At 42.3% G+C, this 19,959-nt stretch overlaps 2 protein-coding genes and 1 long non-coding RNA gene across 9 annotated transcripts in view; 1 reads left to right on the top strand and 2 right to left on the bottom strand.

Annotated features, from left to right (window-relative positions):
- nf1a (neurofibromin 1a) overlaps positions 1-19,959 on the top strand; it is a 92,902-nt gene that overhangs the window by 34,448 nt on the left and 38,495 nt on the right. For 5 of the 7 annotated variants that reach the window (XM_066696140.1, XM_066696141.1, XM_066696139.1 and 2 more), the window contains exons 27-34: positions 13-174; positions 347-450; positions 766-901; positions 2,694-2,756; positions 5,316-5,474; positions 5,892-5,989; positions 6,696-6,842; positions 8,187-8,444. In XM_066696140.1, coding sequence (XP_066552237.1) covers positions 13-174; positions 347-450; positions 766-901; positions 2,694-2,756; positions 5,316-5,474; positions 5,892-5,989; positions 6,696-6,842; positions 8,187-8,444 — 1,127 coding nt within the window. The remainder of the gene's footprint in view (positions 1-12; positions 175-346; positions 451-765; positions 902-2,693; positions 2,757-5,315; positions 5,475-5,891; positions 5,990-6,695; positions 6,843-8,186; positions 8,445-19,959) is intronic. The other 2 variants (XM_066696144.1, XM_066696142.1) reach the window with 1 other exon arrangement.
- Positions 10,045-11,959, bottom strand: LOC136718359 (uncharacterized). Its single transcript, XR_010805280.1, has 2 exons — positions 11,562-11,959; positions 10,045-11,034 (listed from the first exon to the last, which is right to left on the bottom strand). It is a non-coding gene; the product is annotated as an uncharacterized LOC136718359 (long non-coding RNA).
- On the bottom strand, positions 13,336-17,236 carry omg (oligodendrocyte myelin glycoprotein). Its single transcript, XM_066696046.1, has 2 exons — positions 16,116-17,236; positions 13,336-14,767 (listed from the first exon to the last, which is right to left on the bottom strand). The coding sequence occupies exons 1-2, from the start codon at positions 16,124-16,126 to the stop codon at positions 13,585-13,587; spliced, it is 1,194 nt and encodes a 397-aa protein (XP_066552143.1). The 5' UTR covers positions 16,127-17,236; the 3' UTR covers positions 13,336-13,584.

The following is a 19,959-nucleotide window of genomic DNA, read 5'->3' as shown; positions in this document are numbered from 1 at the left end:
CCCCCCCGGCAGGATGAACTGGCGCGTGTCCTAGTGACCCTGTTTGACTCACGGCACCTTCTCTACCAGCTGCTGTGGAACATGTTCTCCAAGGAGGTGGAGCTGGCCGACTCCATGCAGACGTTGTTCAGGGGAAACAGCCTGGCCAGCAAGATCATGACCTTCTGTTTCAAGGTAAGATCTGTGATCCGATTGCTAGAGCAGTAATCTGACAAAAAAAAAAAAAAAAAATCATTTCATTAAAATTTAAATTAAAATGGGGGGGAGGCACTTTTCGCTGAAGTTTTGGGTTATTTTGAAAGATTTGATTTCCTGCATCAAATACTGTGTGCTTTGTGCCTTCCAGGTCTATGGTGCCACCTACCTGCAGAAGCTCCTGGACCCCCTCCTGAGGGGGGTGATCACAACACCAGAGTGGCAGCAGATCAGCTTTGAAGTCGACCCCACCAGGTCGGGTTTCGGGTTACCCACCCATAAAAGAGCTCTCGGAGTTTCTAGACTTGTGCCGTTCCTCCGCTCTTTAGCCAGTCGAGGACTTACTGAGGTCTTAGAGTATTTATCCCACAGTCTGTGTGCGTATTCTTAATGCTGCGCGCCATAACTGTGCTTAGAAGTGTATTGTATTTAATGTGGACGTAACACAGGCACTCGCATTAAAAGGGTTAGCATGATCCCATACCATTTGTTGACGCATTCGGAGAGGTGTAATGGATGAAGCTCGGCCTGTCGTGTGACTTCTTTATTTGTGGTGCTTTTCTATCGTAGGCTGGAGCAGACGGAGAGTCTGGAAGAAAACCAGCGCAATCTGTTACAGATGACGGAACGCTTCTTCCTCGCCATCATCAACTCGTCCTCGGAGTTCCCCCCACAGCTGCGCAGTGTCTGTCACTGCCTGTACCAGGTATGCCCTGCTATCTGCCAACACACACACACACACACAGTCTCCGCTCACACCGCATACTCTGTCACAAACACTAGAGAGGACTCAAGTGTTTGACATTGTCAACTGGGTACAGTCAGGACATCAATTATACTTTGTTTTTGTTTTTTAAATATTTATTTATTAGTTATTTCCCTAAAAGGCAATACCTCAGGATTATTTTTAGCGCAAAAACACACATTTAGATTTTATTGTGGCGCAGCATCTTTAGCTACCCAGACCCAATGTAAGACATGGAGCATATCTCATCATTCTAGAACGGATATATACAGATGGCTTACTTCTAGTGAAGCATATTCCCCTAAGAGTAGACCTCCGCACCCTGTTGCTTCCTGCCCCAGTGAATAGAGGTGCCAAACTGTGGCCAACTGTGCCGGAGTTCCTCCCACTTCCTGTCCCTGAATAAAGGGCGTGGACTTCCTGTGAGCTGTTGCCACTTTACAAAACCAGGTGCTGATGTTTAGACCAACCAGGAGCTTGAGTCTGTCCCCCGCACTATTCCCCCTTTTTCTCCACTCAATTTCACCTTATGGCCCTACACTCTCGTCTGCGGAGTGGCCCTCCTGCATTGCCCTGCTTTGCACTTTCTGTGACTTTCTCTTGGTATCACAAGCTCACATCCCACAGATGCTTAAATAAAGGGTCACTGTAGTCAGTGCTAAAGGTTCCCTGGGCTTTCCCTTTTGGACGTGTCCTTTCATAATATTGTTAAGTCACTCCATTTCCCCCTGCATTTGGCTTATGTATCGGAAAGTTACTTAATTCTAGTTTCAAAGGCAAAGTGTAACGTTGTTGAAAATCGTCTGAAATGATTCTTTGATATGGAAAACACTGGAATCTGTCGGGTTACTGCCCAGTGAAGTCACAGCTGGTGCCGGTAGTGGGAGAAGGGTGTTGTCTGAGAAAAGGCAACTGTTACTGCAGCATAAAACATACTACGTTTCACCATAGGCAAAGTTACAATTGCAGGCAACAGACTTAAAATGCAAATGTAGATTATAGGATACAATTATCAAAGAAGATAATGAATGGTACACTTAGCCTTGCCACCATATATGCAAAATACTTTTGTCTACCTATGCAACTTCATTTCATGAGCTTCGTAAAGCTTTTCACAAATTAACTGTTGAAGAAAATGGTGTTTGGTGTAAATCTGCACAGCTAAGGGGTATTTCCCTTCGTGGCACATACATAAAAACAGAAAATATCTTGGAAATGAAATGAACAGCCCTTCATAAAAAGAAGTTATGATTTAAACGGTGCAGTTAAAATAATGAAAAGTAATTCATATTGAAATACTATGCTATTGTCTTAAGCCGATCATAAAAAGCTTTGCCGGTGTAACCGTGGCATATAAACTGAGATCTGAGAAAAGACCCGTTTCAGCTGGGGAGAGGTGATTGGTTACCTTGTTATACTCCATATATATACTTTGGATTTAAAGCACTCCCTGTCACGATTGTGTTTTTCCTATTTTTGCTTCCTACCATGAGATCTGAAACAATTCAAATCCTCCGCTGTGTACTTCTGTGCAAGAGAAAAACAATTTTCACAGACTAAAATACAGGAAACATTTGCCAGGACAAAACCAGGCAAACGAGAGGAGAGTGCTATTATTTTCTTTTTTCTTTTGAACTTCCTCATTGTGTTTGTGTGACATACTGTGTAGTAGTTCTGTGCAAGTGAACATTGTTGTGTAATCTCTGTGTGTAGCTGGTGCTGTGACATGCTTGTACCCATCTCTGTTCTGTAGGCAACTTGCCACTCTCTACTGAATAAAGCCACAGTTAAAGAAAAAAAGGAAAGCAAAAAATCAGTAAGTTCGCAGAACTTTTTATTAGCCACTTTCTTTGTTTGAAGCAAAAAGCCTTTTTTTGCTTTATTTTTTATTTTTTATTTAATTAATTAATTTGTTTATCCAGAAACATCTTCACACTTCAGTCTGTGTACAATCTTCACTTGAAATTCATTCTACTAATTCTGGCTCAAAGTAGCTTTCATTTCAATTAACACTCAATACAATTAAACCCAGTTGACATTTTGTGAATGTTCCTTTTCAGTCATTTTGTATTTTCTCTGCTTCACGATGGTGAGGGGGTGGTGGGCTGAGCGGTCCTTCCCTGGTGTGGGTTTGTGAGGGGGTTTAATCACGGGAATGGTCCTGTCAAACTGATGAACGTTTCTCCTCCACGTCTCCAAGCACTGCGTCAGCTCTAGGAGTCCAGAGGCCGGATATCTGTATGTGTCTCTCTCTCTCTCTCTCTCTCTCTCAAGGCCACTGTGCTGTCACAGAGCAGGCCCTTCTCTACAGCTTGTACCTCTTGATGAATTTTCTACCATTTTCATGCTTGTTAGTTCTTTTGTTTGGGGGTAAGAAAAAAAAATGAAACCGTAAAAATAACTTCTTCAACAAGCAGAAATATCTCCTTATTTGAAAAGTTTTTCCTTCCAAGAAAATAATTTGAATAATAATGTCTGGTAACACTCTGTGTTGCTGTGATTTTTCCAGAAACTGCAGTTTTATTTCTCATCAGTTGGTCTTGGTCTTCTGACTCCCCAGTGTAGTCTGCTTAGTGTTCCAGATGAGCGCTTGATTATCTGAGCTTACTAAATATGTCCTTTATCATTTCCTTCTGGTTTCGTTTTAATACATTGTTGCTTTTCTAGGTTTGTTTAAGCAACCCTTAATAGGTTGTCAAATGATAATAAGTAGTCAAAGGTGGGAATGACATTGTATAATATGCCTTCATAATAGACTTCCGATCCCAGAGACCTGGTCATTAGTATAATTTGATGGGAGTTTTAGAAGGCCAGCACTTGATACAGGACTCGTCTTAACCCCATCCAGCTTTTTAATAGAAAACAAGCACAGTTTTCTATTAAGGTTTCAATTATACTGCAGGCAATCCTCTCAGTTAACCACAATTCTTCAACAAGAACAAATTAACCAAAAATGAAATTTTCAAATGAATGATGATAATCCTACATCCTATACAAATTAAAGCAAGATATTCCCTCCTCTGTATAGTTCATTGTGCAATACAGGTGTGAGATAGTTGTGAAATGCTTTATGAATACACCACTGTGTTTGGGACGGTTCTTGTGAATTATACACTGGACTTGATGAGGACTACAAACTGCTGAGGAAGAGCAGGGGGAAAATGGACTGAGATGGCATCTGAGATCCAGTTCAAATGGTGATGGGCGATGCATTCCAGCATTGCACTACATAGACAGTCTAGTCATGGACTGTCATGACTCTAGAGAGCTTTTTTCCATTTCTACTTTTAGACCATTGTTGGAAATGCTCTCCATATTTTCCATTATGTTTCCTATGGCAAAATGCCCTGCTGTCTTGCTGACTATAGTGAAGGCCACAGCCAGCATCACTGTGGTTTCTACCCTGCAGCCTTCCAGAATATTAAAATCATAATAAACGGGAGCTTTGAATAAGCACAATTAGCTGCAGCTCCTGTTTTGAATGTGATGTTACAAAACAAATAAGAACGGCCTTACATTAGTAAATGTTTCTCCTGTTGCGATGTTTATCAGCTGCTTTCCACCTTCCTGTTTTTACTGCCAAGGACTGGGTTTGGACATGCTGTCATCTCGTTTTGAATGATGAGTGAATTAATTTGCACTGGGGAAAAGTCTAAATGTCGGTTTATTATACTATGTTTTGTACAGATCTTTTGGGCTGTAGTTATGGCTTCTGAATTGAAAATCTTAGGCGTGGATAATTTGAGTATTGCCCATTTCTTTGGGTATCTGGCTTACATCAGAGAAGCACAGTAGTGCACAGAGCTGACCATGCCCACAGAGATCCTGATGTCTAGTTCTGAACCGTAAAGCGCTTTTGAATATCTAAAGATCCAAAGCCAGAATTTACGACCCACTTAGAATTGTAGGCAAAGAATAATAAATAGCCAGTATTGTCTTGTTAGTCTTTATGAACCTTAGTGAGACCGCTCACTTTTCTCTCTCCATGGCCAGACTGCTTTGCCTTCGCTCTTCATGGTATCTTCACATTAGGAGTTGTTGTTCTTATTGTGGTTTTTATGTGTTTTTTTTTTTCTTTTTCTTTAGGATGGTGAGTTCGAACATTGCTCATCTTTTTGCTTTTCTTTTTCTCCCTTTTATTCATTCATTCCTAACCAGGAATGAAAAAGGCTGTACTCTTTTTTTTGTTTGTTTGTTTGTCGTGGTCATGTTTCTGTTTCTCTCATTCTTCTGCAAGCTGGTACAGGTTTTGTCAGTCTGCCTGGGATCATGTATTCTGTAGCCTATCTCTCTCTCTCTCTCTCTCTCTCTCTCAAGGTATGCCCACTAACCCATTTGTCTCCACATCTCGTCCTCTCCCCTCTTCTCTGGGCAGGTTGTCAGTCAGCGATTCCCTCAGAACAGTATTGGCGCGGTTGGCAGTGCCATGTTCCTGCGATTCATCAACCCTGCCATCGTCTCGCCCTATGAAGCTGGGATTCTGGACAAGAAGCCCCCTCCCAGAATAGAACGGGGCCTGAAGTTAATGTCCAAGGTACGGTGCCCTACCTGTCCAAATTTGGCCGCTGGCAGTCGAATCCCAGACCTTCCAAAACATCTCTGTTTCCTGCTGTGCCGTTAGTCTGGCATGCCGTGGTCAAAGCACTGTAGAAAAGCACTGTGAAATCATAATGGACGGAGAGGAATAGTAACACATGATGCACACTGTGAAACCATTGGCAAAGAATAGTAATAACGGGGGTGGGGGGGGGATCACTGTGCAAATGTTATCTGGTAAGCGAGGGTATAGTTTTATTTTTAGAAAGATAATTCATTAACCGTGTGCAGTTTGAGAGTTTGAGCATTAGAGAGCCATTTTGATTAATTTAAACATCTGTGCCGGTCTGAGTCAAGATTCGGTTTGGCAGATGCTACTTAAATATTGAATTCAATCCTTGGTCCTTTCTTTCAGATACTCCAGAGCATTGCGAACCACGTCTTGTTTACAAAAGAAGAGCACATGAGACCTTTTAATGACTTTGTAAAAAGCAATTTTGATGCAGCAAGGAGGTATGCTTGTAGTCTATTTACTTGCACGGCTTAAATGTGATTTTGTAAATGCTCCTGAAGTGTTGTATCGCAAGAGTTTTGTCTCCTGTCTCTACAGAAGTGATATCTTGTAGCTGTAGATAATTACCCAGTGGTTCCTCTTGGCTTTGGTAAAATGGGCAATATCAGGCAGTGGGATTAGATATGATGACATGTTTTCTTCACTTAGATGCCAACATCAGATCATTCATTATAAATGGAGAACAAAAGCACAGGGACATCTAAAACATTCACACCGTGTAAATGCTTGCTCAATATGCTGCTTTTCCTCACAATTTTGCTGTTGTACTTCATGTAAATTCCTGCTATGTGCTAATGTGGGATTTAGTCCTCTTTGAGATTACTTTAAGCATTTAACTTCAAATACATATTCCCCAAAACCCTATAGTTACATTAGGAAAACGAATGCAGCTCAGACTGAAACCACAGTCAGCCATAGACGATAGACAAGGCAATTCTGACTGACTTTGAGCCCACCCAACACTGGCAGCGCTTTTGCACTGCCTCATGGGAAATCCTGGCCAGTCTGGTGAAAACAAACATGCGGATTGGCTGGCCCAATCTGAACCCCTTTACCTCTTTTAAGGCTTTTTTGGACTCAATGTGTTAAGAGTGGCAAGATTACTCGCTTGTAGTAACAACCCCTTCTCTTTCCTTTTGCTTTCAGGTTCTTCCTGGATATTGCCTCTGACTGTCCCGCGAGTGACTCGGTCAATCACAGCCTGTCGTTCATCAGTGACGGGAATGTGCTGGCTCTGCACCGACTGCTCTGGAACAACCAGGAGAAGATTGGACAGTACCTGTCGAGCAACAGGTAGGCAGACCTATGGACTGGTCGTTTGCACCATGCGATGTGATGTACTCGTTTTGAAGGCTGACCCACTTGCAATTTGTATTAAAGGGGCTTATGAATCTTTAGGCAAGATACTGGACAAAGTAGCATTTGATTCTAGCTAATTCCCTTGATGGGGCTTTGGGTCTGAGTTCTGGGTTCATGGGGAAAATGAGGCTATTCATTCTACCCACCTTTTTGTTTCCCCCAAACCAGTTATACAATTCACTTAATTCACTTAAAAATAAATGTAATCGGTTAAATACAGCATGAAAAAATAATCTTACACCTCATGTGGTCACTTTATTTAATAACATTATTCAAAGGCTTTATATAAATTGTATCCGTATCTCGTGTGCCACCTAAAAAGGCCCCTTTAAAAATATTCTGCTGTTCTTAGATGGTTTACAGAAAACATTCAGTACCAACACAAGCAGAAACAACGTTCTGAATTTTGCAAAAGATTTGCCTGTCTGCTTTTCATAAACAAAAATTTGTGTTTTGCATATTATGGATATACCAGTTATGCTTTTTAGAAATGACATATTGAAATGTCTAGAACACCCTAGTCCTCAGATATAATATTTTTTCTCACACAGCCGATGAAAAGCATGTAGCAAACTCTGGTCTATGTCGTAGCTCCCAGTTAAAAATGTTTCCGAATTGTTATTCTGTTAATTTGGGTTTAATTTATTTTGTTGGCTTTTGTTGGCCCCAAAACACTGAAGAGTCATCACAGAAATCCCAAATTCAAGGCCAGGTTTCTGTAGTCTTGGTGTTACAAAGTTGTTCATATTCAGCTCTTCAGTTGTTCTGCTATCTGAAGATGATACACCCACTAACAGTTATAAACATCGTCCTGCACGCTCAGGCAGCAGGTCTGTCTGGTCACAATGTCTTAAGTCGTTCTGGCCCATCTTCTCCACTAATTATTCCTACATCTGCACACCTACACTCTCAGATGGAAGAATCTGAAACCGCCATCTGTCAGCATATTGTGGTTTTCCATAGGTGAATTTAATTTCCTCACTCACCTTAGATTCTAGGCTTTAACATGAAACTTGATATTAAACCTACAGATAACCAAAGCTATTCAAATAACTATGCAAATGTTTTTTTGTTTTTTTTTCCCCTTTCAAGAGAAAATGTGCACCATCTGTCTGTGGGGTATTAATGTAATGAAACTTATAATCCACTTGCCAGAGTGGTAATGGCAGAAAAAGTTAACCCCCAAACTTTTGATGTGTACTTCTCCTATCTCTGAGTGTTCTTGAGCTGTGAGTGTTTCTGTACTGACCTCCCGGCCTCTCTCTCTACCAATGCCAGAGACCACAAGGCGGTGGGCAGGCGCCCGTTTGACAAGATGGCGACTCTCCTGGCATACCTGGGTCCCCCGGAGCACAAACCAGTGGCCGACACGCACTGGTCCAGCCTCAACCTCACTAGCTCCAAATTCGAGGAGTTCATGACCAGGCACCAGGTGCACGAGAAGGAGGAATTCAAAGCTCTGAAGACCCTCAATATCTTCTACCAGGCAGGCACCTCCAAGAACGGCAACCCAGTTTTCTACTACATCGCCCGGAGGTAGGGCCTTTGGGTTACAGCTGCTCTGGCCGTGCTATTAGTGCCTGCTAACACTTTGCGTATAGGATGTTCTCTGCGGTGTCCAGCGGGAATCTTTATTTTGGGGAGAGTGAAGAATTCTGTTTATTTTTTGATAAGTTGAAAAGTGTCATTCCAACCCCAGCTCTGAGTTAGTATGTAATTCACCCAGTTAATCAGCTAATGGGACCAGTTAAGTTACTGGCAGCTTGGGAGCAAGAAGACACTGCCTCCAGCAAGCAAAAAGGCTTTCAAATTTTTTCCGGCAGGTGCAGCCCAATGTGAGGTCATCAGCAGCAGCAGCACCTCTGACTTGTCTTTGCATTTTAAGTCAGCTGATCATTTACACAATGAATCGGTGCTGCTGTCTCTGCCGCCTCTTTAGCTCCTGCAGGATCCGGTGCTTTATGACCAGACTTAGCATAAAACCGTTCCTTTCCCATTCAGTTCGGTTTCGACTCGGAGGAGCCAAGTTGTTGTCTGGTCTTTTTTTAATTCATTTCAACAGGGCTGTCTTAGTGGTCAGGTGTCTTTTTTTTTTTTTTTTTTTTTTTTTTTTGGTATATATTGACTCAATTTCCTGCTGAACGGCTTTACTTTTGTAACGGTCTTCCTCTGCAGCCTAGCCTGATGTACTCTCTGTTATCCTGTTTATCTTTCCTCATCTCTTGAGCTGTGACTAAAATATTGTCCCTTGATTTGGCTGCTTTTAGCATTCATCTGAATAGCATGTTTCCGGTTCAGTAACTGACTGGGTGTGTACAGTTGACTGCTGGGTTGATTGATTTACACACAGCCAGAATAATGGGTTCACAGTGGTACCTTCTTGTCAAGGACCTGTAAATTGTCAGTAGGGCCTCTGTAGTTTTCATCATGTCAGTTTTAGCCAAATATTTTTGTCACTGGCTTTTTGTTTCATAAAGAGAATTGCATTAATACAAGAATGAGCCCATGAACACACATGTATCCACAAAGAAAGCAGAAGAAAAAATACATATTTTATTTAACTTTAATTTAATTTTTATTTTATTTTATAGATAAACTGGAAACAAGGAAGACAACTCAACTCGAGTAGACACTTTCTTTGATCAATATACAGTTCAGTTAAAACTTCAGCATTTCTTTAGCGAGTCAGTATCTGTTCATGATTTGTTCATTTGAATTTGGTTTGGTTAGGGTCTTATTCATGCATTGTCTTTGAAATGATTGCTGATTGTACCGGTTAAAAACATGCTTTCCACAGTTCTTGTCTAACTGATGCATTTAAGTGTCATTTAAGTGTCGCTAAGGCTGGCAACTTTACATAATCTATTTTTAATAAATGCTACACCTGATTTGCATAGTCCCACCCAGTTTTTGCAGCTTTTTGCAGAAACGCCCCAGAATTGAATATTCATCGATGGCTTAATTGCAAAGATTAATGTTTTCAACAAAGCAGTTCTTTAAACTATGCAAAAGTCATTGTGCTTGTTTAGTACATGTCATCTGACATTTCCAACTGTTAAAACATGCACAACCCAGTAGTACAACTAACCCTCATTGTTATAGGACAAGGACAAATGTTGTACAAAAAACACATTTAACAAGGTTAAAAAAAATAAACTACCTTAAAAACATACTCGGCTTCCCTCGACTAAAAAAGCCAAACAAGCATTTAAGAGTAAACTGATGTCATTTGGGATTAGGTTTGGTTGAGCAGATTTATTTGTCACAGTGTTCAAATCCACCATTGTTGTCAGACACAAACCTGAGGAAGCAGCAGAGTGGACAAGCTGTTGGAGGCAGCGAGGGGAGAAGGAGTTAAGGCAGTCACCCTTTTGAGACTTGAAAGTCTTGGACTTTCCCGTTAAAGGACCAGGTGCATAACCATGAGTACAGTAACTATTAAAAAAGACAAGCAGGAGAGCAACTGCGATGAGGAGGCTGCTGTGGTTTGCACAGACGTAGGGTTCATGGTAGTTGTAGTGGTGGTTGCGGGAGGATTCAAAGTAGTGCCAGTTGTCGAAGCAAGACCGGCAGTAGTATTAACTGTAGATTTAGGTGTGATGGTTGTAGCAGTCGTTGTAGTATTTCTGTAAGTTATAGCATTGGGTGCAACAGTTGTATAAGTTGTAGCATTGGATGCGTTGGTTGTTGTATATGTTGTGGCCTTGGGGGCGTCGGTTATACTGGTTGTTGTAACGAGACTGGCACCTTTTGGGTCAACGGTAGGGTCGGTAAGACTGGCAGTTGTTGTGGTAATTGTAGGGTTAGCGGTGTCGATTGTATCGGTTCTCGCTATAGCGAGAACGGCAGTAGAAGTAACTGTAGGATTAGTAGGGTTGTTCGTTGTAGTTGTGGTGTTGGCTGTGTCCATTCTATCCGTTGTCCTTGTATCGAGACTTTCCCTTGTTGGGTTAATGGCAGGGCTAGCAAGACTGGAAATAGCTGTAGGTGCCGTGGTTGTATCAGTCCCTGCCATAGAAGCATTACTTATCGTATTTTGCGGAATAGCCCTCCCAATACATGCAATAAATATCGCCCCCAGGAAGGCTCCAGTCCACATTTTGAAAGGCACCTTGATATCCTGTACCTGTCAACGGCAACACAAACATGCAGACATGAATGCAACTTTACAGCTCAGTAATAGGATTCAAAAAAATTTCCCCTATAAACATGGAGGAAAGAAATGTGTGGGAGAATTGTGACTTCATTGCAGAAAGTATAATGTGCTTATGCTTCTGTGGAGAGTCTGAGATACAATAATTATCAGAATGTCATTAGAACTTTCGTTGAATTCTCTCTCACTTAGTGTTCTAAGTGATTCTGTTCTCCTGTTTGACATTTGTGTCTGGTTTCAGAATCTCTCCACTTAAGTTCAAGAATTGGAAAAAATGCCACCACCTGAAATAAGTAGGACTTGCAGGTTTGACAGTGGAAATTCTACCACCCCTTTGCTCTGTAGAGACCATGATGATATTGGTATTTTTTTTTTCTTCATTAAAACAAAACAAACACCAGATACACAAACCATAAGTAACCTTTCATGTAAATCCTGCTATGTTTTCCTATATTATCCTATGCTACACAAGCCGTGTATTGAATGTGATAGTCGCTCACCTGGGTGTATCCAAGAAGGAGCTGATCAATCTTTGTTCCTGCCGAGTCCTGATTGTAGGGAATGCTCCTGTGAGTTTGTCATTTTTATTGCCCTCCCGTTCCTGTGACACCACCCAGGTATTCAGTACAAGGGGCAGGTGCTGGAGCTCGGGAAGGAGTAACAGAAAAAGGAGGAGACCTTGTGTCAGCAATGTGACCAGTGTAGCAGACTAGTAGAACAGTAGATTCTAATAGTTGCCTTAACTTTGCCTGGATTGTAGTTCTGGTAAAAGAATCCCACCCGATCAAAGGGTAGACGCATAGGCGGACTGGCCATCGGGAATTCTGGCAAATTCAGTTTGGTGGGCTGCTCGACTCCCATGTGGGCTGGTCATCCCGTGTGGATTTCTGGACCGCAATTCAATGTGACTTCACACCCCCCCCCCCCACCCCCGAACCTTTACCAATTCAGGTACTAAAAAAAAGTAAACAAATAGTACTCTTAATTAATAACTGAGAAATCATTCTGAATCACTGCTGTCAGGTTCCTATACTAGTATTCTTGTATGGATGCATAAGGAATGTCAAAATGACAACATCATTTTGACTCAAAACTTTAAAAGAATTTAAATATAGGGATGATGGAGGCACAGAAGTGAACAGTGACTCGTCGTTGGACACTTTTCCGTCTGGGAATTCTCCCTCTGTTTGCCATGTTGCTGCATTGTTGTAGCAGGTATCTAGACTCTGCATTGCCGCTCTCGGATGGCCAGTTGGAATCTGGTCCCCTCCGGTGGTAGCATATATATTGCACCTTTCTTTATCCCGATTTTCTTTTTGCTGTGATGCAGGAACTAATTTTTCTAATTAAAAAATAAAATAAAAATGGCCTGTGGAGGACAGTGACTTATTTTCTAGTTACAGCTTACTTTCAAACAAGCGAATATTGAACAAGCTGCACTTTTGTTAGGGAATTGCTCTGCTTTTGCCTTCAGCAGCGTAGAAGATAACCCACAGTGCTCCGTCATTTTGAAAACCTGTAAGAAGTACGGCACTGGCACCCTCAAGAAAAGTGTAACATTTTTTTATTCAGTTTCTTTCAGAGAGCACCGTCTTGTGGTCAGTAATAAATACTTTATTAGTGTGAGAAGGTAATTTACAAAAAGGCCATTAGAAGGTAACACTTTATTATTATTATTATTATTATTATTATTATTATTATTATTATTATTACTAGTCCTATTATTTGTATACATTTCATATCAGGAGGTTGTTAATCAAATAATAGTATCAACCACAGTAATAATAATGATAATGAAAATAATAATAATGATGGTGATTATGATATGTTATGTTTATTTTAATTTCATCCCCCCTCCCCAATAATAAATATATAAAATAAACATTTTCTATTAGGATTGCATGCAGCCAGGCATTTAAAATGACATTTCTTCTCTTGCAAGTCCTTGGTAGGTTTATCTGGAATTTTCTTAGTTGCAATTTCAAATGCATGTCATGTTTCAGGACTGGCGATAGATCTGGCACATAAGTCCTCTGTTTCTGATGTGTGTCAACTGATAACATACATGGTTACAAAATCCAGACATTCACAATGCACTTTTTTTAAAATCAGTTTTTGCACTTTTGTTTCATATTTATATAAATTCAAAAATGTAGTACCTTTCAAGGAACAAGCATAATATAGAGAGAAGAGCATCCATTTAGTACATCATAGTTTATATTTATAAACATTATATATATATATATATATATATATATATATATATATATATATATATATATATATATATGTGTGTAATGTATGCGCATTATAGCCATACATTAGTCTTACTACATTCTGCAGAAGGAGATAGTTTAGCAGCGATTTGATAGCTTTGCAGCAGACACGTACAGTGTTTAGAATAACCGTAACAGTCGATATTTAAAAAAAGAAACAAAAATTGTATTAGATTTCTCGTATTTTTTTTTTTTTTTTGTCGTTGTTGAACATCCAAGAACAATTTACGATTTAAGGAATGGCTTTTCAGGTCAGTGCCAGAACTGCTGCAGTGAGCAAAAGGTTCAGCGCCGGCATCTGGGCAGCGCCGAGGGGCAGGCCCTGGTTTGTGCTTCGGATGACGCCGCTGGTTTTCTTGCTACTGGGACTGGGCGTTGTGCTTGTGCGGTGCGCTCTGCCGGTGGAGAGGCCGCGGCCGGAGGAACTCAAAGGGATGCCGGCGCTCTTGAAGACGACTGGGTCAACTGCCGAGAGGTTGGTCGCACTCATGTTGGAGGGCTGGTTGGACGGGGCCCACTTGGATAGGGAGCTGGATGTGACAGCCTGCATGGAGGGCCATCTGTGATCCCTGGCCTCACCACTCATGGGGGACTGGGTATATGAGGCGATGTGCCAGGCCCCCGTTGGAGGGAGTTGGTGGGCTTCACCGCAGACGTGCCGCGTGTAACACGGGCAGCCCAGCACACGGGCGGGAGTGTGCTGCATCCAGCTCAGGAGGTCTGTGATGTTCTCCTCATCCTCGCACGCCCAGGGGTTGGCATTGAGCGTGATGAGCCGCAACCCAGCCAGCTGGCTGAAGACATTCTCACTGACGGCCGAGAAGCGGTTGTTGTGCAGGTAGAAGTAGGCCAGCTGGGGCAGGCGGTCCAGTGAGCCAGGCAGGATCTGCACCAAAAAGTTGTGGGAGAGGTCTACGGTCTCCAGGTTGGATGGCATGTTGGTGGGCACAGTCCAGAACTTGTTGTGACTGAGGTTGAGTGAGCGCAGGTTTGGCATCGTATTGTTAATGAACACCACGCGCTCTAGCTCATTGCCAGACAGGTCTAGCACCTTTAGGTTCCACTGGTAGGCTGTGTCATTCTTGTCCAGCAGCCTCAGGCGGTTGCCTGAGGCGTGGATCTCCCACAGGGCCCGGGGCAGGTGCACGGGCATCCGCGGCAGCCTGTTGTGGGAGACGTCCAGCACACGCAGGTGGGCGAAGTGGCTGAGCAGCCTGTCCAGGTCGCCCAGGTGGTTGCAGGACAGGTTCAGCACGCGGATGTTGTGCTGCAGACTGTCCGGTAGCTGGCTCAGGTTGCGCCCTGAGCAGTCCACCACCCGGTGGCTCCTGGCGCACTGGCACATGGGCGGACAGATGGCCAGCACCCGCAGCCCGAACAGCAGCAGCAGCATGCAGGCAAATGCAGTGGCGGGAGACATCATGGCTTTCCTGAGGAACAGCAGAGGAGAGAAGAAGCATTGGGGAATGAGCTGGGCTGAGACTCAACTTCCAATCAACTCCAAGGTGTTCCACAGTTAACTGAATAAAACAGTTCTGTTTTGCACTGTACCATTCTGCCACTAATTTGACTACTGCTTATTGACAAGTTCAGTCAACAAGGACAGTAGCACTGTGCTCTTTGGCTTTGTAGTGTTTGCAGCTCATAGTTTATTACCCATTGTTCGAATGGATGATGTTGCCATGCTCCACAGAATCAAGTCAAGGTGGCCAAACTGAAGCTTCTGCCCAAACTGAACAACCTTTTTTTTAACCTCTCGACCGCCCCACTCCCCACCACAGGCTGCTAACTAAATCTTGTCAGGGTTGCCATACAGACATAAAATACACATTTAAAACAAACGTGAGGTTTAATTCTAACAAAACTGTCGATCTTTAATAATGCTTCTGTTTTCAATCAATTAGATGTTACTCAAGATTGGAGGCTTAATTTTATCTAAGGAGTAGAAAATATCATCAAAGTAGTCATTTTCTTTCAAATCAGACAGTAAGGATCTGTAGTGGGTTGCCCGGTGTCTGTGCTAGATGTACAGGTCCCTTGCACTGTGCCCCTGTGCCCAGTGAATGCCGTGTTTGTTCCTCACTCGCTGTACTGGGACTTGAAGACATGCCAGGTGAGCCAAGTGCTGCTGCTGCAGTGAGCTCGACTGAATACATTTAATGTGCCGTATGTATTCCAGCGGTTTGCATCGCGGCCGTGTGATTGTCCTTTCATGGATGTCAAATAGCAGATTCGTGAAAACGCACAGCTTTGTTTGACTTGGTCGGATTTCATTGGCCTTGCATTGGTTTTCCTCTGGAAAGTTTTATCTGTATCACGAGATGTATGAATGTATGTGTGCATCAGTGGTTTTAACTTAATTTGAATTTCATTCCATCTTAAATTTGTCCTGTCCTGGTTAAACGAAAAGGAATGATGGCCAAAGAGCAATATGTTAAAGATCTGTCTTTCTGTTCCTATTTGCATTTCTCAACATCCTGTTCAAATTCTGTTCCAGACTCGGTCTGCCATCTTGCAGAAATATAAATTGTGATAAACTGGAGGTGGGGGGGGCTAGTAAAATGAATTAAAAACTAATTGGAATAGAAAGTACACATTTCTAGCTTGGAGTGAGAAGGCTTGCTCTGGAAAGTGCTTCTGCTGCAGTCTTTGCTTCTAAGATGGCTGGATTTCAGACACACCGACTGTGTGTGTGTGTGTGTGTGTGTGTGTGTGTGTGTGTGTGTGTCTGTGTGTGTGTGTGTCTGTGCAAGCATGTGTCGGTCATAAATACCTTACCTTATCTTCATCACTTCACAATCATCTCCTTCTGTGTCCTCCTCTCTCTCTCCTCCTGGAGCAGTAGAGTGTGAGATGCTTTGCAGAGGGAGGCTAAGGAGGTGCTGTAGAGTGTTTTGTTTTGTTTTGTTTTTTTCCACCCCTTAAAAAAAAAAAATCACTTGTATTTATTTTTGTTTGGTACTCTTATTTTCCTTCCTTCGTCTGTATCTCCTCCCTGCGTCGCTCCTGGTCGGTATTCCCTGCTGTGTCGCTCAATTTCCAGGCTTGTCCTTTGCTTCTGGCATGGCAGTGCGGCGTGTCCCTAAAAATGGGAGCTTCCTCCGCTGCTGGCGGTGCTGCGGCTGCAGGCTCCCGATGTGCACTGCGAGGAAAGAGCCGTCTGAGAGAGAGAGAGAGAGAGAGAGAGAGAGAGAGAGAGAGACGGGGAGAGGGAGGGAGAGAGGGGTAGAGAGAGAGGGAAGAGATGCAGCACGGAGCCAACCCCTCCACTGCTGATGTGATGCAGGGGGGCTGCTGACTCGTCTTTTTTTCTTTCCCGAATTGGGATCGCACACTCAACAAAATGGTCACACACACACACTCATGCAGAACACATGCTCACACACACGACACATACAAGGTGTAGTCTGGCCTCACTCAACCCTTCACTGCTACCCTTTGGCCTTAATGGAAGAGCCTTAATTACTTAAAGCACAGCTAACGGAAACAGAGATTGCCCGTGTTGTGTGAATACATGAACAGTGCTCTCAGGGGCCCGTGTGTTTCGTGTCTCGCTTCAGCAGCACGGGGAGGTAAGGTCAAGTTGTTGCGATGATCGACACATTGCAGAGGTGTTGCCTTGCGTCTCTGCCTTCAGGAAATTGCTCACCATCAAATTAAAATGCATCTATATATACACACATGAACATGTATTAAAAAAAAACAGCCAATGCTAAGAACGGCAGGCTTTTTTGATGAGAAATTACTTTACTGCAGTGATGTGGTTGGTGGCCGAAATTGACGCTTGTTCCGGGTAAATGTTCAACATTTACCAAATTAGCTGTAGAGTGTTGTGTACCACAGTCTTGCGGGAGATACGGATTTTCATACACATATACGCTAGATTCTAAAGATAATATAAAATACATTTGTTAAAAAAAAAAAAAGTAAACTAATATAGTATTATTTTTCGTAATTCATCTGTTAAAAACCTACAGGTTATGAAAGGTTTACAAAAAAAATCCAGACAGGGCATTGCTGTTTTGTAAACTAATGCCTGGTGATAGGATAGAGAGGAGTGCAAGACCATAATTTTATGACCATGATATTGTTGTGTAATGCTGTTGTGGTTTACCATCATTTACCACTTAAGATACAGCTGTCTGTCACCAATGCTTTTGAATTCACTTCCACCAATTCTTGCATAGTTTGGCTCATTGCCACTCCCCACTACATTTTCATTTGAAGTGTTCATTAGCTTTTATTATGCATTGTTTTACAATTTCTGTAGTGTCAGAAATTGCAGACAACCCCTTCCCTCTATATGAAACTGGCATGATATACATGAATCGGGTAATTTCTTCCTCTATAGATCGAGATCTTGAAGTTGTCATTAACGAATCCTCTCATCCTGATATAAACAGCCAGAAGTTTGATTAAACGGGAGAAGAAAGGGTGGGGGGGAAAGCAATATTCACAAAGCGTCTTTTTCAATTTCCTCTTCTTATTTTTTTGTCAAATATAAAGTTGGTGTTTTTCTACTGCATGTGGTTAGGCGTGTTTGCAGTTTTCAACACATCATCTCAGAATTTGTGCTGGCTGTCTTACAGAGACAGTGCGTAATAAACTGTAATATAAAACATCCACAGGAAGAACTAAAAAGAGACCATTGGACAGTAATTTATAGAAGCTGTGAACCTGATTGGGATAAGACCAAAAAAAAAAATCTCTCTGTATCCGGCCACGATTGCTGAAATATGCAAACTGAAAAGTTTTTAAAGAAAAAAAAAAAAAGGATTTATAGGGAGGTCCTAATCTTCATCCTTTCTAAACACATAACTAAATAAGCAATTAAGAGCTGGTAGTAAACAAAAACGCCTGGCCTAGAACGAGTCTTTTCAATGCTGTTTTGTTGCTGTTAAAAACAAGCCATTCTTTCACGGCTCAGCCAGTCTTCTTACTCACGCCCAGCAGTGTGACTCTCCCTGATTACTAATAGAGGTCAAGGCTGATTGTAGTGTCTCTCCTCTCTCCCTCTCTCGCTCCCTCCCTCCCCGCCACAGCTGCAGTCATGGCAGCCAGGCCAGCAGCACACTCTGCCTTCGATAACTGGCACCTGGCCAGTCCTCTCCTCCCCATTCAGAACAGCCCATCCCCAGCCCAGAATGGAAACCAAGCCAGGTCCCCGGGGCCGGTTTCCAATACAGGAGAGAGAGAGCGTGCGAGAGAGGGGGAGATGCTATCTGTATATGTATGTTTATGTAAGGCAAGGATTTTTTTAATTTTGGAAGGCCCAACACGGGTGTGTGAAGTGTATCTCTAGTTTCAGACGTGGATGTGGACACCCATGGTAGGCTTGTACACGTATTTTAGGTTTCAGTCACCAGTGTCTTCCATTTCCGGCTCAATGTGTGTTGCTGTCTCTCTGGCCTCCTCCACACACAGCTCCCACTGTTGTGAAAGAATACATGTTCATGGAATATCCCACACTGTGGACCAATGCATCTTTCGAGGTCAATGCAGTGTGATGACTCTGGTGCTCTCAAACCCAACTGCTCCTTTCACATGAGTGGTTTGATTGTGTGCACACCACTGGTCAGATAAGAGACCGCAATATGTGTACATTGAGTCAGTGAAATGAAAGGAACCAAGACTGTTTAGAAGAATTGAATTTAACATAAAAATAAAAATGAATGTACAGTTTCCACCTTTTGTTACATTTAAACATCCAAATTGATTGATTGCTCTGATCAAAACACAGCAAAACAAAAATTTTACATCTCCTATTCCTAGTGTTCAATAATTGTTCAGTAATTTCTGTAAAGATTTGTTATTTTGTTTTTAGCCCCCCCTCACCCCCCAGGAAAGTTGTATTTGTATTGTAAAACTGCAGGCTTTTGCCTTCTGGGCAGGTCCAAAGAAATGAAACCTTGAACCTCATTCTGCGTGTTGTTTAGCCACTTGTGAATGTAACAAGGTGTCAGAAGCTGAAAAGAAACCGGCTCAGACAGGGCTGATAGCGGAAACAACAGTTCCGATGGTCTGTTATTTGTCTGGTTATCTTTTAAAATACGCTTGGCAAATATCATCTGTCACAGTCAGAGGCTGAAATTTCCCCCTCCTCTACTGATAAATACCAAGGTGTACGTCATTTGCTTGCTGTTCTCTCCCAGTGTTTTGTTGACATTTGTCGGGTCCTTTCTTTTCTATGGCTCAACCAGTATTAGTATCTGTATTTGTAAAGATTTCCATTGGGGTGGGGGGGGGTACTGCATATCAAGTGTTGATTTAATTTCAATTCCACCCCCGCCCCTCTTTTGTACCTTAGAGAAAAGTTGTCTTGCAGTATAGCATTCTTTCTAAGAGGAATACAGCACACCGCTACAGTGAAGATTTGCACAATAAGTTATTAATCATTGCTTGATCGCATATCTATTCATGTGTGTATACAGATGTCCGTTTCTCGAATAAATGTAAATGTGAATGCTTATCTGATGGACAATCTGAGAACTAAGTTATCAATAAAAATGTATACCCAGGATACATTTAATGAACAAACACACACAAGGCAGCTCCAGTGGTAAAGTATGAATAATGTGTGTATGTATATAAAATCAATATATATATACATTAACTTGCCTCA

Source organism: Amia ocellicauda, chromosome 22 (assembly GCF_036373705.1).
Source record: "Amia ocellicauda isolate fAmiCal2 chromosome 22, fAmiCal2.hap1, whole genome shotgun sequence".
Taxonomy (NCBI): Eukaryota; Metazoa; Chordata; class Actinopteri; order Amiiformes; family Amiidae; genus Amia; species Amia ocellicauda.
Note: the sequence above shows the minus strand (reverse complement) of the source record. Positions and strands in the feature narration are given on the sequence as shown.